Genomic DNA, 14,793 nt, shown 5'->3' on the forward strand with positions numbered 1-14,793 from the left:
TACATTTACTGAGGAATACCGAAAGCGATCGGAACCAACTCGTCCTCGCAACTACATGAAGCATTGACATATGCTCTCCACGTCAAGATTCCTCATTCAATTCCATCGCGAAAGGGGATATCATTCCGAACCGCCATTCTCTCCCTAAAGGACGCCGAAAGATGCTTCTCATGCTACACTGCGGGCTGCTATTTTCTTGGACCAATCCAAATCAATAGGGTGTATTGACAACCTCCTCCCGCCCTAGCCTTCGTCTCCCACTACTCCTCCTGGGCGTACTAGCGGTGGCAATGCTCTCTCGAGTCGGCTTCTTGAAGCTTTTCTTGGCCACCATGTTGACTTCGTTAGGCAGAGCAACAATGACATTCTTGTCACTCCCGTACTTGAAGTCGTCGGCTTTGACTTCCTCGTCATACCGCTTGACGGCGTACTGTTGGCGACGCTTATTCAGTACCTTCTCCATGTTCCATGTGATGATGTAAGGCCCGGTCGCAGTGATGATGGAAGTTTCCTTGTCATCTACACCAGTGTTGAAATGAGCTGGTGTGAAGACGAGAGGTTTCTTGGTTACGTATTGCATTTGTGCCATGTGTTCGGGTGAGATCGTCAGCCGCTTAGGTTGCGGCTTCTTGTCTTTGTCGAAGTAGGCTTCGAAGCCTAGCTTGCCCTCATTTTTCCCATCCTTGTTCATGGCGTCAATCAAGAGGAGGTAAGTGCGGCACGTTGCCAGGATCCAACGGCCGTCAGCAGACACGTCAACACCAATAATAGCTTCCCCCATCTGTGGTATTTGGGTTTTGGCACGCACGCCCAGACGGTCAAACATTCGGATGTCACCCTTTTCCGAAGCGACGGCAATGTACCCCTTTTCGGTCGTTGCAGCATTGGAGAACTTGTTTTTAGCTGTGTAAGTTTTCATCTGGGACTCAACAATTTTATTCCCTGAAAGCCGAGGGTCGACACGGAATAGTGAGTTATCATTCAGACCTAGAAACGTTTGCTCCGCCGTCATTTGCGCGAATTTCTGTCTCTAGATCAGCACTTGTGGAAAGATATGCTATTAGTGGGCTTACCTTGTCAGGAGCAAATGACTTGACTGGGATGTCATCATGCATCTTCCACTCGTCCACAACTTTGCCGTATTCCAGATCCATTCGGTATAGTGAGTTCGGGTTCTTCTCATTCTGCAAGATCATGTTGGAATCCTCTGCGTGAAGCATAACCTTCTTTGGACTGAAAAGCTCGCCTTTAGGCGTAGTGACCTTGGAAATATTTGTCGAGAATTCAAGGTTGTTATTCGGGGTATGCTTGAATACTCCAATCTTCGAACCTCGAACCACAAACGAACGATCATGCTTATAGCCGACGGCAAGCTGGGAGTTGACATTACCGTCTTGATCTCGTGTAACGACATCGTCAGCATCCTCGTCTGTGTCATAATGTTCGCTCTGTTGATCATCTTCCTGCGCATCTTCGTAGACTTCTTCCTCTTCTTCCATTGAAGGAGCGTCCTCCATGGTTAAATCTTGGAAGGCGTCCATAACATATTGCTGGTCGTCTTTATCAATCTTCTTCCATTTGGCTTCATTCAACCTTTCCCACAAGGCGGACATTACCCCCTCTTGAAATCGTTCTTCCGTCTCCGTACTTTTGAAGCGCAGCAGCCACGAGTATGCCGATCCGTCGTCTGTATAGTAATTGAAAATAAAGGAGAGGTATTCAAAGTTGAAGACAGGATTGAGCTCCGGCTCAATTCTCTGACCCAGCCACTCGCGCGCTTCACCTGTGATCTGAAGCCAATACTGCCATGTCCCAATCTCATGGACCGTGGCAATGACAGATGGATCTTGCAAGATAAAGGTCCCTGAGTCAAAGTCAAAGAGATGTAGCTCAGCCCTCTCGCTCGCAAGCACGTCTCGTGAGATGGGCTGAGCTACGGCTTTTGGTGCGACCGTAGTACCGCTGCCTACGACCTTTGCCACGGCTTTTTCGGTTTTGTCCCGTGCATGCCGCTCCTTTGCTGCACCAGCAGGCTTGTCTGACTCTGCCGTTACGGGCTTGACTATCGGGCTGGCTGCAGGGCTTGCGTCAGGTACTGGCTCTTTCTCGAAATTGAATAGCTGTAACTCCTTTTCTGTAGCGTTGTCCTTGGACTTGCGAAATTTTCGCTCATATTGGCATTCGATTGCGACGACTTCAAAGGTTGTAATTTCGGCATCCTTGATGCTCTCGTCGCACACGAACTCGTACAAGTCATCGGAATCACCACTGAGGTCTCTCCAAGCGAATACGGCTTGGCCATCCTTTCTATCGGAGCGGAATTGGAGGCTAGCGTCCAAGAGAAATATCTTCTCGTCTTTGTCCGTTGCCAGAGCTGCATCCTCATCTTCGTCTTCTTCTGCAGCAAGCTCAGCCTCGCCCTCTTCGTAAGCCCGTTGTATCACGAGCTGATATTGGAACGGTTGCGCCGTGCGTCTTATGCTAGCGGCGGCGTCGTTGAAGATGAGTTCCGAAGTGCCTTTGAGCGAGTGGGGCCGAACAAGATACAATTTCCCTTGGGGTATTTCAATGAGTGACTCTTTGGAGGTATTACCAAAGAGATATTTCGTAGCTGTTGTCAGGTCAGTCAGAACGTGTTCCCCACTCTCGCAGTGCAAGTCCAGGATGGAATGCTCACCATTACGTATCATGAACATGATGAATGCGTGAGGTGAGACAGAGGTTCAGGCGCAACTAGAAGGGGACTGTGGAGACACGAAAGTCAGAAAAAGATTGGGAAAGAGCGACATTGATGTGTGTTTATTGAGTGTGTAGAACAGGCAAGCACCTTTAGTTTGTTCTATATGCGTCATGTTTTGTGTCAGACTAGTGGATAATACGAGAAGAACGTATTAGCATACCGTAATTTATGCGGTAGAGGAACATAATTGCTGCAAGTATCAATTACAATTGAACCGAACACATGGCCGCCCCAGCCTGTCGTGTAGTATAGCCAGCGCTGTATACGACGCGAGAAGAGATGGCTACGTCCACGAAGCAGCTCTGTGGCGTTGTCATCTCCTCCGGAAAGATGATGCGCGCGATCAAAGTCCGCACCTCGAAACAGGTCTACAATAGCTTCCTCAAAAAGGTAGGTGGCCTGTCACTACGATCTCGAGTTGGCTTACCCTGCTGACGCATATCGTGCACTCAGCATTTTGTAAATTATGACAACCACCTTGTCTCCGATCCCACCGAAGCTACCAGGACCGGGGACGTCGTGCGCATTACTACCGAAGGCCAAGTTTCCCGCCATATCAGGCATGTCGTGACTGAAATAGTTGCTCCCTGGGGATCAGAAATTCACGAAAGGCCGGCTGTTCTGTCCGGGCAGCAGAGAAAAGCAGTCAAAGATGAGAAGTACCGGGCAAAATTAGAGAGGCGAGGAAAAGTAGCGCAATTGGAGAGATGGGAGAGGGAAAGAGAGAAGACCGGTAAAGACGCACCTGATTATGAGCGGAGGGGTGAAGATGCTGCCGAGTTGGTGAAAGGTTGAAGAAGTTGCTAGAAACACAATGTCCGTGAAATGAATTTTTGTTGGCGCTACTCCAGGACATCACGCCACGGACGATAGATTTTAGGGGGTGATATTCAAGGAGAATGAGCAGCTTTGCTGGCAGGCGACTTGGAGCAGATTCGCGGAGAGTAAAAGAGAAAGACGGCACGAAGGCCGCCGTTGGAATGCAGGGCGTTGCCACATTGACCAGCTAACTTCACCTATTACCAGAAGCCAGCCCTCAGTCGATGCTAGTGTCAATCGCGAAGGAGAGGAGACAAAGTCGCTTATTTTCGACACCCTCATCTTGTAAAATGTCGTACAGAATACGTGTGAGATATAGGTAGCTGCTTCAGGGGTATCAAATACAACGGTAGGCCCACAACCTGGGTCTATTGAAGCTTTCATCCTTGACTTTTCTCATCTTCTAGTCTGTTCTCGTTTGCCCCTTTTTGACTAGACTCTCGGCCATCTTCACCTTCGCCCACTTTTGCTTGGTCTAAGTGCTTCAAATCTGTTGAAGTAGGTTTCACCGTACCTCCCTTCCTTTTCGGCATCACTTCCATGAAGGCTTTTCCCCAGTCTCTGAGCTCTAGCCACCGAAGCAGAATTTCAACGACGTGGTTGGTCGTAAGAACAAACCTGCTATTCATGTCCATGTATTCGCCAATCGGTAACTTAGCAGTCCTAATTCCCCGTCCTGTGGCTTTCTTGTAACATACCCCTTTGTGTCTGTTCCTATCTACGAGACCACCGATAATGTATGTCCCCCTAGCTTTCAATTCCGTGAGCGTATCTGGGCTGTCGCTTGTGAGGTAAACGACTTCAGTGCCCGATGCGGTCTCTTTGAGATCCGAGTAATGCTTTGTCATGTCGTCGAAAATATCAGATTTCATACCCGCTTGGGCGCTTTGAGTCCATTCCATCGCGATGTCCTTCGCCTCGACAAAATCATCCGCGAGAAACGTTGAATCCTTCCACGATAGATACTGCGATTCTAGCAAACCTTCGAATCGCTCTTTAAGCTGACCCCTGAAGGAGCTGACCATGAGGTGCGCCTGGCAATGTGCTTTCCTATTTTCCGAGTAAGACCTAGTGATCTGGGATGCAAGCGACTTGTGCTCTACTTCTGTCATGAGATCGTCGAAGCCACAATCAATGATGAATGTAATTGGTAATATAGTGCGGCGATGCGGTCCTTTTGTTTGTGCCAGTTGGATCGTCTTCGTTGAAGCGTGGTCCGGCTCGGCATGCGGTGATGTGGTTGGTAGCGATGAATTAGTGGTAGTGTGTGCTTCTCGTGCAGCACGCTTTTGTTGCTTCTTGGTCTTAGTCTTCTCTTTTCGTTTTACTTTACGGGCTTCTCTACCAGCTTCCCATGCTTGATCTCGCTTGAGTTTCTTCATTCGACTTTTAGACATCTTTGGCTGCTCCGACTGCTCAGCGGCATGACTTCCTTCCACCTCTGACATGACTTCAACTCTCGGCAAAATCGAGGGGACAAAAGAAAACAAAGTAGAAGACCTTGACTTCGGACTAGCGTGATAACAGCGTCTAGTCTTGAAATGAATCTCACAAATTGCTATTACTTTACGAAAGCCGGTCATAGAAGAAAAAAGCGTGCCGCAAGTGGAACTGAGTTGTCGCTCAACTTATAAACCACAATTCTGCACAAGGTATTCCATGAAGCACTCCAGAGACAAGCATGAAGCATGAAACATCTCTAAGCTTCCATCGCTTCCCCGATTTTGCTGATATTCTAGTATAGACTTGGAACTGGTGTGTGTTGGAGTGCCAAGAAGGGCAATCGATGCTCGAGAAGCATGATATTGCCACCAGTGTGTTGATATACTGAGAAATGAATTTCAGGGGTAAAAGGGGTACCACCAGTGTTTGGCAGCCGGACGCGTAACTTCAAGACATGTATATACGGAGTCCAATATGATAGGGAAACTAAACGTTCCGCCGATGCTATCTGCAATATGCTTGTACCTGCGCCATCACACCCTCAGCACGAGAAAGTACATAGGCATTGCCATCGGGCTGGCCCACGTACACTCTCCACTCATATTCCAAATTAAGTTTGACGCAATTGATTCCTAGACGACTGCAGCATGAATCTACTGTTTTCCGACAAGATGTCTCATGCTTGAAAGTGACCATCACATAGAGGCATTTATCGGTAGCCCCGGGATACGTTCCTGACGAAGGCACCTTCCTTCATCAGCCCGGTAACGTTGCCTTTCCAATACGAATCTTCTGAATATGATCTTCAGCTATCATTTCTCATTTCTTTTCAATCCCAAAACGGTGTCTCGAGTCGGTCCTTGAGGTTGTTTTTTCAACTATTCTTATCAAGATGGCACGTTTACTCCTGACCCCCAAGCCAACATCACGCATCCTTTTGGCTTCCAATCGTCTCCCAATCACAGTGAAGCGGTCTGAAGAGGGTGAGTATGTATTCTCCAATGGATCTGGTGGCTTAATCACCGGGCTTCATGGGCTTTCGAAGGCTACCACATTCCAGTGGTATGGCTGGCCAGGGCTTGAAATACCAGACGCAGAAACTGCCTATGTTTCTGCACGACTGAAGGAAAAATTCGGGGTGATTCCGGTGTATCTCAACGAAGCACTCGCCGAGCTGTATTATAATGGCTTCTCCAGTAGGAAAGCACTCTCTCATTTCACCATATTCGTTGACAGGATGGCAGATTCTATTCTTTGGCCATTGGTGCATTATCATCCCGGCGAGATAACTTTTACGGAAGCCGGTTGGGAGGCTTACAAAACAGCTAATCGAAAATTTGCTCAAGTACTTGCTAAAGACGTTGAGGACGGTGATCTTGTTTGGATCCATGATTACCATTTGATGCTTCTTCCAGAGATGCTTCGTGAAGAGATAGGGCCAGAGAAATACATTAAGATTGGCTTCTTCCTCCATACACCATTCCCAAGCTCCGAGATATACCGTATACTTCCGGTCCGCAGCGAGATCTTAAACAGCGTGTTACATGCCGACCTCATAGGCTTTCACACTTGCGATTACTCCAGACACTTCTTGAGCGCCTGCTCTAATATCCTGTAAGCTTTAAACTCATTGAGGAAGCGAAAGTGCTAACGGCGCTAATACGATCTGCCAAGGGGTGCAAGTACAACCACACGCACGGTAACGTACAACGAGAGGACGGTCGGAGTCGGCGCCTTTCCAATAGGCATAGATCCCGAACGGTTCCGTGAGACTCTTGCTACCCCACAGGTCCAGCGACGCATTGCGGAGCTTCAGGAGGAATTCGAAGGCAAGAAGGTCATGGTCGGCGTTGATAGAATGGACTATGTCAAAGGTCTGCCACAAAAGCTGCGAGCATTCGAGATCTTCCTTGAAGAACACCCCGAGTTCGTTGGGAAGGTGAAATTCATTCAAATCGCAGTCCCGTCTCGGGGCGATGTTGAAGAGTATCAAAACCTCAGAGCCGTTGTCAATGAATTAGTCGGTCGTATCAACGGGAGATTTGGTAAGGATCAAACAGTTCTCGTGGCCTTTTGAGTTTACTGAAAATCTTAGGAACATTTGAGAAGACGCCCATTCATTTCATGCATCAATCCGTAGCTTTCCCCGAGCTCTTAGCATTGTATGCTATCTCTGACGTCTGCTTCGTCGCTTCAACACGAGATGGGATGAACCTCGTTTCCTTTGAGTACATAGCTTGTCAACGTGAGCGGCGTGGTACACTTATTCTCTCGGAGTTCGCAGGCAGCGCAAAGAGCTTGACCGGATCACTCATTGTCAATCCATGGAATGTGTACGAAATGGCCCGAGCAATCTATGAAGCCTACCACATGGAGCCAGACGAGAGAAAAGACCGATACGAGAAGATGGACGGGTATGTGGAAAAGTTCACTAGGTACGTAACAAGACTACCCCTCCGTCTTTGATCCCCTTAGCTGTGTCATTGCTTTGATCGTTTCTTTCGGCAGCTAAGAGAATGCTGCAGCGCCTTTTGGGGCAAGACTTTTATAGATGCGCTCACAAAGGTAGGCAAAGATGAGCCAGTGATGGAAGATAGACTTTGGATGAACCCTAAGGAACGTAGTATTGATTGGCGAAGTTACGATGGGCAGTAAATTTGTGAGGACGCCGCAGGCACAGCGTTGTTCTCCTTGCGGCAGGCCTAACAGAGAGTATGTATAAACCTCTTTCCTACTAAATCAACCTAGTGGTCCTACCTCCATCAAGATGCTTTCACTGATGCTTTGGGCTGCCAGCCGTTGCTACATGTCTGCCCAGATGGTGAGCTCCGCAACTTTACTTTTGTGATTCGTGCCGTTGTGAAGTGGGCCGTAGATCAAGGCTTTGGTAGGGTTTCCAATGCCAACGAGCTTCGGGTCATTGGAGATAAAGCACCATGTACGTTTAGGGTCGAGCAGCGTCTGGATGACGTAACGAGGCACGGATGCGTTAAGATGCTGAGGTTTCAACTCCCTTGCTTCTTAGACCATTCCTCTGGGGTGAAGCACTTCGGAGTCCACGCATGGATTGCCGCTATCTCCGTTTTCAGTGTTGAATTCACCAGCCGGTGCCTTGCAATTGTCGTTTTCTTCTCGAACTGTGGCGAAACAATCATGGCTTGGAACATCTGACCGCAACCCCCTTTCCAACACAAACGACGTGAGTTGATGGACTTGTTGCCCGGGGCCGTACGGGACCGGAACGTATCATGACAGACTCACCAGACATGTCTTCTATCTGCACATGTTGCGCCTGAAGCCTTTCTTCTAGTGACTTTTGCAGAGACTCTGCAGTCACACCACTGGTGTTCGCAACGGCTTCGGCTTGGGCATCTGTTTCCGCGGCTTTGGGCGCGTCAGATGACAAGGCTCTTGAGGTACTCATGTTTGATCTAGAGAGTGAGATCGGTGGGAGCAAAGGAGGATTCAAGAGCCTCTGGCTTGTCTGGCGGAGACCCAAGAAGGAGCGCTGCATTGGCATACCAAAGTACGGGAACGTTGGTTCCGAATTTAAGTCCATTCCTTTGCTTTGGCTTCCCAAACTTTAGGCGCGGACGCTAAGGGATAGGCGCCGGAACAGCCCAGAACTTCCCGTAGGCTTTAGCGTAGGTTCGGCTTAGAACAAACTACTTCTAGGGGTCATCTTATGGCGGGGGCGGAGTGACCGCCTGGATCTAAGAATATCTTCAGGTTGGGGCTTGGGATGCTCTGATGGGCTGAGTACGTACCTGATACCTGCCATCCTTGCCGGCATCGCTCCACGTGGAAACACCATACAATCTCATAGTACGATCTCTCGCGTTTGGGAAGATTCTCCTCTCCCTTCAAAGGGGTATGCTGTGCCCTCTGAAAGCAAACAAGATCCCAATCAACAATGGACATTCGCCAATCAAAGGGGTCACCGTATTCATGAATGTGGATATTGCATGATTTCACGTAAACCATTTGGTTTTAAGCGGGGAACCTGCTTGCGATACAGCCTGAAGCGACAATGGCGAATCCGCATCGGCAGAACTCCACCCAACTTGGTGCAACGTTTGTACCAGGGGGAGTCGATGACTTCTATATGCCAGAGGTCATTTCTCCGTCCCCACAACGGTCAGCTGCGAACTGTCGATCGCGAAGTATGTGCTGATAGTGGTGTAGCGTGACACCCGAAATCCCAGAGAAGATACAGGACAACATCGCACATTTAGAGCTTGAAGCAGAACCAGTCAGACGCCCCTTATCCGGTCTCCAATCACCTTCACCTGTCGAGCAGATGAGAAATCTTCGCCCGGCCAGCCACAATTCTTCTGTGTCAGACCTGGTAGCTCTCAATGGCAGGCCCACAGAGTATTCCGCTGATCAGCCTTCGTTCTCTCCATTCCCACCACTTCGTAATCGGCCCCCAAACATTCCACAATCCGACGACGAGAAGGAGGGAGTCCTAGAGAAGGCTCGCATGCCAGTCTTGAATTGTAATGACCCCGAAGTGCAATTAAGCTGGGCACAAGATACGCTGGCATACGTCGATATTGCCACCCAGTATGAGGCCCGGATCTCTCAAAACCAGCCGGCTCGGCCGCAAACGCCAAATGTTGAGCATCAGCTAAAGATTGATGCCGTCAACGTGGTTGGCTTTCTGGCAGATCAACGTCATCCCAAGGCCGACTTTTTGAGAGGCATGTGGCTGGAATTTGGGAAATTTGGATTCCGCATGGACAAGAAAGAAGCCTTTCGATGCTATCAGCGGGCTGCTCAAAGAGGTTATGCAAGAGCTGAGTATAGGATGGGCATGCAATTTGAGAATTCAAGTGACCCGGAAAAAGCGATCAAACATTACCGATTGGGAGTTGATGGGGGAGACTCTGCCTCCAATTACCGCATGGGGATGATGTATCTACTCGGACAGCACAACCAACCTCTGGATTATGAGCTTGGTATTAAGATGATCAGCTACGCGGCAGAGACTGCAGATGAGAACGCCCCCCAAGGAGCCTACGTCTTCGGTATGCTTCAAGCGCGTGCACTGACTCAGGTTTCGATACCAGAACAGTACCTCGCGCTCAACATATCTGGAGCTCGCTATAACATTGAAAAGGCCGCTTACTTAGGCTTTGCAAAGGCGCAGGCGAAATTGGGTGTCGCTTACGAATTATGTCAGTTAGGATGCGACTTTAATCCTGCGATGTCCCTGCACTACAATGCGCTAGCCGCTAAGCAAGGAGAGCCGGACGCTGATATGTCCATTAGCAAATGGTTCCTATGTGGTTATGAAGGTGTCTTCGAAAAGAACGAGGAGCTTGCCTACGTTTATGCTCAACGGGCGGCACAAAGCGGGCTTGCAACAGCTGAATTTGCAATGGGCTATTTCTTCGAGGTTGGTATCTTTGTTCAGGCAGACCTCAAAACATCGCGGCTATGGTATCAGAAAGCCGCTGATCACGGGAATAAGGACGCTGCTGGTAGAATAGACGGCATTTCTCGCTCCAAAACACTTTCCAGGAAGGATCATGAACAGGTCGCTGTCGCTAAGATCCAGTCACAGTACGGTTCTCAGCGGGGGAAACGCCCGGAAAGGTTCAAGCAGCTTGAACAAATGCCTAGAATATCAGACAGTCCGGTTGACATGCCTGAGCCGAAGCTACCTATCATCCGACCAGATCAAACGGGACAAGCTCCATATCCTTCTAACGCTGGTCAATACGCACCAGGCGCACGACCTCCCTCAGCTGCACCCTATCCATTAGATGACGATACTATGCAGCCTCGACCCCTGAGTCGTCCGGTCCGTAACGCTTACGAAAATCAGCCTCCCTCTCGACAAAACCCCCCAATACCATCCGCTTCCCCGGCTGAATCAGAGGCCTCATATGGTGACAACAACTACAGAGGCTCAGCTTTTCCCACTTTCAAACCTTCGCCATTACAGACTCCCCACTCGGGTCGAGGTCGCGGTGCACCACCGCCAAGGGTATCGACTGCTGCCGGACTACAGAATTTTCGCCAACCCGTTTCCGCTCATTCAAGCCCCCATGATACGGCCCCTCCACAGAGCATCCCACAAGCTCCTCCGAAAATTCAGACTCCTGCCATCGATATTGGATTCTCCGCTCCACCTGATCCCTCAGGGGCTGACCGCCGTCGCTTGCAGAAGTCTACGGATCACCGCCCGATCCAGCCGTCTGGGAGGCCTCCTCGACATTCTAGCATCGACGCAACAGCCAGTCTTGGTCCCCGCGATCGCCTTTCTAGTCTTCCTCATACATCGACTACGCCGAGTGGCCGCTCCCCGAGTCCTTCGAGACGACCAGTGTCCGCAGGCAGACCTAGTGGTACAGCTATGCCCCCCCGGCAAGCCAGCAACCACGACCTGAACATTCGATACCTCTCGAGAAACCGCCTAGACTGCAGGATCCCGCGGGTTCTAGTAGGGTGTCGAATACGCCACCGCCCTCTGCACCGGCAAGCACTCGATTGCCTGGCAAAGGGCCTAAGACATTTTCGGAGATGGGCTTGCCTTCGCAGAAGCAGGATAATGATTGTGTAAGTTTTGTTCTATAATTACCTGTTTTCATGATACTTACAAGCTTTCTAGGTTGTGATGTAGACACTAAAAACGTTTCCCTACAGCTCCGAAGATCTGATGTTTTTTTGCATTGCGATTTGGCGCAAGATACCTCTAAAGCCTCCTATGTTTGCAAGGGGATTATCATGGCAGCATTGGAAAAACGAGTCCCGCTGGGTTTATGATAGTACATAGTCGCCTAACAATAATATTAGTCTGGGTTAAGATGGTCGAGTGCCAAGACAGTTCCACCGCGTTGGACGCTCAAAGGCAATGATCAGTATTCAATGGCCAAAGTCATCGTCGCCTGAAAGCTACATTCTCCTTTGTTCGTCGCTCCATTGATTGGTTGCCCGTATCTCTTCTCGGTCAAGACTAAAGGGAGGCATTTCAACGTTCATTGTCGATGGCACCAAGAAACACCAAACCCGAGAAAGCCTCAGCCGATCAAGGTAACAGGAATTGGCTCATCAGTGTTTCTGCAGCTTGACTGATTCATCGACCAGGTAATGCAATGATCCTTCAATATCTAAGTGGGTACAGCTCGTTCGTCGTCACATACAATTTTGACATCGTATTTTAGAAACGCAAAAGTACGTGACCTCCCTGGTCTGCATGGAAGCACCATAGTGTCTCTAAATGTGCTGAAACGGCACATCGATCCTGTAGTCGTCCATATTCGGTCAGTCGAGAGAAGCCCCCTCTTTGTGCTGAGACTGATAAGTCAGGCCACTGATGTTTCCAACAACCTACACAACAAGGTCACGAAGAGTATGTGCTCAATCAATCGAGCAAAATCAGGCGCATGATGCAGACTATGGAGGAGCTAATTTTCACGTAGCGTATGCAGCTAAAGCACTCAAAGAGATGCACGAAAGTCGGGTTGTTGCTGGTAAAGCATCAGGTACACCAGTCTATCTCTGCAACTTTCCAGTGCATCACGGGATCATACGGCGTTGCTGACTGCGTGATTTCTTTCTCCAACTTTCAGGCAAACAAGTAGTATACCATACACTACAGACTTTCGACCATCCACCTTCCCTTGCAGATCTTTCGGTCATGGACCAACGAATTAGCTCTCTGCGTGATGACATTGCGACATTGAAATCCAACGAAAAGCTTCTACGCTCAAATCTCTTATCTGTAAATGCAACACTCTCAACGCAAGAGCTCAACTCCACCGTGCACTCTCTTGAGTCCGACAAGGCTAGCTTGCGTACTCGACTCGGCCCTCTGAGGAAAGGGGATGTGAAACCTGTATCACTGCAGGAGAAGGCCGAAGTGGATCATTTGCACGCACGTTGGTCGAAAGAGGCTGTTGGAAGGAAAAGAATTGCTCTGGAGTTATGGCTAATGGTGACGGAAGATTTACCTGAGGGAATGGCAAAAGACGACTTCTGGGTGAGTAACGGACTTCTTGTCCCATGTCTATAGCTCAACGTCTCGAACAGGATGCATTGGGCTTGGAAGGTGATGCGTAAGTATAATCGGGAATGTAAGGATGACGCCTGATCTCAAACGAGATGTATGATGCTACGAGATAGTCATGCCATTTCTTCGCCGCAGCTTCCGAATGGCAGGTAGGTATTACATTACTCTTAATGTGCTCATCAAGAAAAGCTCGTCCAATAACTTCTGACTGCTTGACTATTTGCCAAGGGCAGCCCTTTGGGTGGGCATTCAACATCTCCGTCCTGATTAATTATCCTTTGAGCTGCCCAGCTGTATCTTCGCTGAGGAAGTCTTCGCGGAAAGGTTGCCCACCTACCGTTATGTAATCTGAAGGCCTCGTTCTTGGGATCCCAGACGGGATTTTTGTCAAAAGCCTGTACAATGATACCAACTAGAACTTTGCACAAACCACCGATACCGATAATGAAGGGGATGACTTGGCCCGTCGATTGAATGTTGTAAACACCCGTGACTGAATTCCAGCGAAGTATGAGCTCTATAGCTATGATCGAGAAGAGCAAAATACAAAAGCTGACATATTTCCACGCAAGGCTGATGTTCATGAGTCTGAAATCTATACCGATGGGTACGGCTCAGGCTTACACGATGATGTTATCACTTTCCGCTGTTTTCAGAGCTCCTTCTACGCCTTTTGGGACGCCTAGTATTGTTGCGTAGATACCGAGTGTGAACCTCAGGTGCCCGTGATTGCTCTGACGCCAGGGTGCCAGCACGTCGATGTTCGACCAGGGCAGGCAGTTTGCCATCCATCTCGCATAATGATTCATATTGACTATTAATGAGTCGAAGACGCCGTATAACAGCATGGGCACGCTGAAGAAAAGCTGAGCTCCAGCACCAACGCCCCAAGGGATCATGTTAAGCACAGCAGCAATCTTGAAAAAGGTCCTTGCCGGACCGAACAAATCCACCTTAGCAAATAAGAAAGCGAAAGTGCTGCAGCCTGTGGCAGGAAAATACTTCAGACCAAAGAACCAAAAGTAAATGGCGTAGGAGCTCATAGCGGCTGTTATGAGAGTCATGAACGTGATGCCTAGGAAGGTCTGCGAGCCCAAGTGCTTTCCCTTTAGTAACTGCTCATAGGAAACAATGTAAGTATTGCCAAAGAAGATATGGAGCATGATCAGAATTTCGATTGCACGAGTTGGACCATTGCTATTACTGGCACCTTGAGTCTGTAAGAGCAGAGTAGCCACAAAGATGGCGAGGCAAAAGATGTTGTTCACATCCAGCAATTCACGTAGGACTTCTGCTCTGCTGGTAGCCAGATACTGCTTCGATATCAAAGCAGCGACCCATTGCAGATATGTTCCGAGACGGATGCCCAGACCATATATGTCGCTGTTACCAACAAATCCGCATCTTTGGCCGTGGTATGTCTGGCGGGCATGAACACTAGATGACTGCTTCTCGACCGGTAGAGGCCAAACAGCAGTAAGGAAACACAATTGAAGACAAATACAGACAGCCGGACCAACAAGGACTGTGCTACGGGGCATGGAGTCATGGTCCTGCTAAAGTCAGCTCCAGTCAATATTCGAGAGGGCCCCCGTAGGAGCTCGGATGACGGGCTTCTTTCGCCCGGGTTCTAGGGACCTTCTAGCGTTCATCGGCTCATTTCTAGCGGGAGCGGGATGGTCTCAGGGAAGGTAGTGACCGAGTGACCTTCCGATGCATCGAAACACTCGTTTTTCAACAAATACTTGCGTGTACAGCTCGTGATGATAGC

The 14,793-nt window shown here is 49.2% G+C and overlaps 7 protein-coding genes across 7 annotated transcripts; 3 read left to right on the forward strand and 4 right to left on the reverse strand.

Moving 5' to 3' along the window:
• Positions 1 to 211: 211 nt before the first annotated feature.
• On the reverse strand, positions 212 to 2,696 carry KY384_005955 (uncharacterized protein; the record flags this gene model as incomplete). The annotated part of the gene is made up of 2 exons (XM_044814452.1): positions 212 to 1,024; positions 1,074 to 2,696. The coding sequence occupies 2 exons, from the start codon at positions 2,694 to 2,696 to the stop codon at positions 212 to 214; spliced, it is 2,436 nt and encodes an 811-aa protein (XP_044668602.1).
• Positions 2,697 to 3,019: 323 nt separating this feature from the next.
• KY384_005956 (uncharacterized protein) lies at positions 3,020 to 3,535 on the forward strand (the record flags this gene model as incomplete). Its single annotated transcript, XM_044814453.1, has 2 exons — positions 3,020 to 3,130; positions 3,194 to 3,535. The coding sequence occupies 2 exons, from the start codon at positions 3,020 to 3,022 to the stop codon at positions 3,533 to 3,535; spliced, it is 453 nt and encodes a 150-aa protein (XP_044668603.1).
• A 404-nt stretch (positions 3,536 to 3,939) lies between these two features.
• KY384_005957 (uncharacterized protein) lies at positions 3,940 to 5,007 on the reverse strand (the record flags this gene model as incomplete). Its single annotated transcript, XM_044814454.1, has 1 exon — positions 3,940 to 5,007. One exon carries the CDS (start codon positions 5,005 to 5,007, stop codon positions 3,940 to 3,942), a length of 1,068 nt encoding a protein of 355 aa, XP_044668604.1.
• An 887-nt stretch (positions 5,008 to 5,894) lies between these two features.
• Positions 5,895 to 7,657, forward strand: KY384_005958 (uncharacterized protein; the record flags this gene model as incomplete). The annotated part of the gene is made up of 4 exons (XM_044814455.1): positions 5,895 to 6,616; positions 6,677 to 7,047; positions 7,098 to 7,437; positions 7,528 to 7,657. The coding sequence occupies 4 exons, from the start codon at positions 5,895 to 5,897 to the stop codon at positions 7,655 to 7,657; spliced, it is 1,563 nt and encodes a 520-aa protein (XP_044668605.1).
• A 147-nt stretch (positions 7,658 to 7,804) lies between these two features.
• Positions 7,805 to 8,426, reverse strand: KY384_005959 (uncharacterized protein; the record flags this gene model as incomplete). The annotated part of the gene is made up of 3 exons (XM_044814456.1): positions 7,805 to 7,963; positions 8,051 to 8,139; positions 8,264 to 8,426. The coding sequence occupies 3 exons, from the start codon at positions 8,424 to 8,426 to the stop codon at positions 7,805 to 7,807; spliced, it is 411 nt and encodes a 136-aa protein (XP_044668606.1).
• A 606-nt stretch (positions 8,427 to 9,032) lies between these two features.
• KY384_005960 (uncharacterized protein) lies at positions 9,033 to 13,072 on the forward strand (the record flags this gene model as incomplete). The annotated part of the gene is made up of 6 exons (XM_044814457.1): positions 9,033 to 9,139; positions 9,188 to 11,179; positions 11,431 to 11,569; positions 12,175 to 12,184; positions 12,640 to 12,992; positions 13,043 to 13,072. The coding sequence occupies 6 exons, from the start codon at positions 9,033 to 9,035 to the stop codon at positions 13,070 to 13,072; spliced, it is 2,631 nt and encodes an 876-aa protein (XP_044668607.1).
• A 570-nt stretch (positions 13,073 to 13,642) lies between these two features.
• KY384_005961 (uncharacterized protein) lies at positions 13,643 to 14,563 on the reverse strand (the record flags this gene model as incomplete). The annotated part of the gene is made up of 1 exon (XM_044814458.1): positions 13,643 to 14,563. The coding sequence occupies one exon, from the start codon at positions 14,561 to 14,563 to the stop codon at positions 13,643 to 13,645; it is 921 nt and encodes a 306-aa protein (XP_044668608.1).
• Positions 14,564 to 14,793: the final 230 nt, after the last annotated feature.

The sequence above is a fragment of the Bacidia gigantensis genome (assembly GCF_019456465.1).
Source record: "Bacidia gigantensis strain McMullin 20006 chromosome Unknown contig_246, whole genome shotgun sequence".
Classification (NCBI taxonomy): domain Eukaryota; kingdom Fungi; phylum Ascomycota; class Lecanoromycetes; order Lecanorales; family Ramalinaceae; genus Bacidia; species Bacidia gigantensis.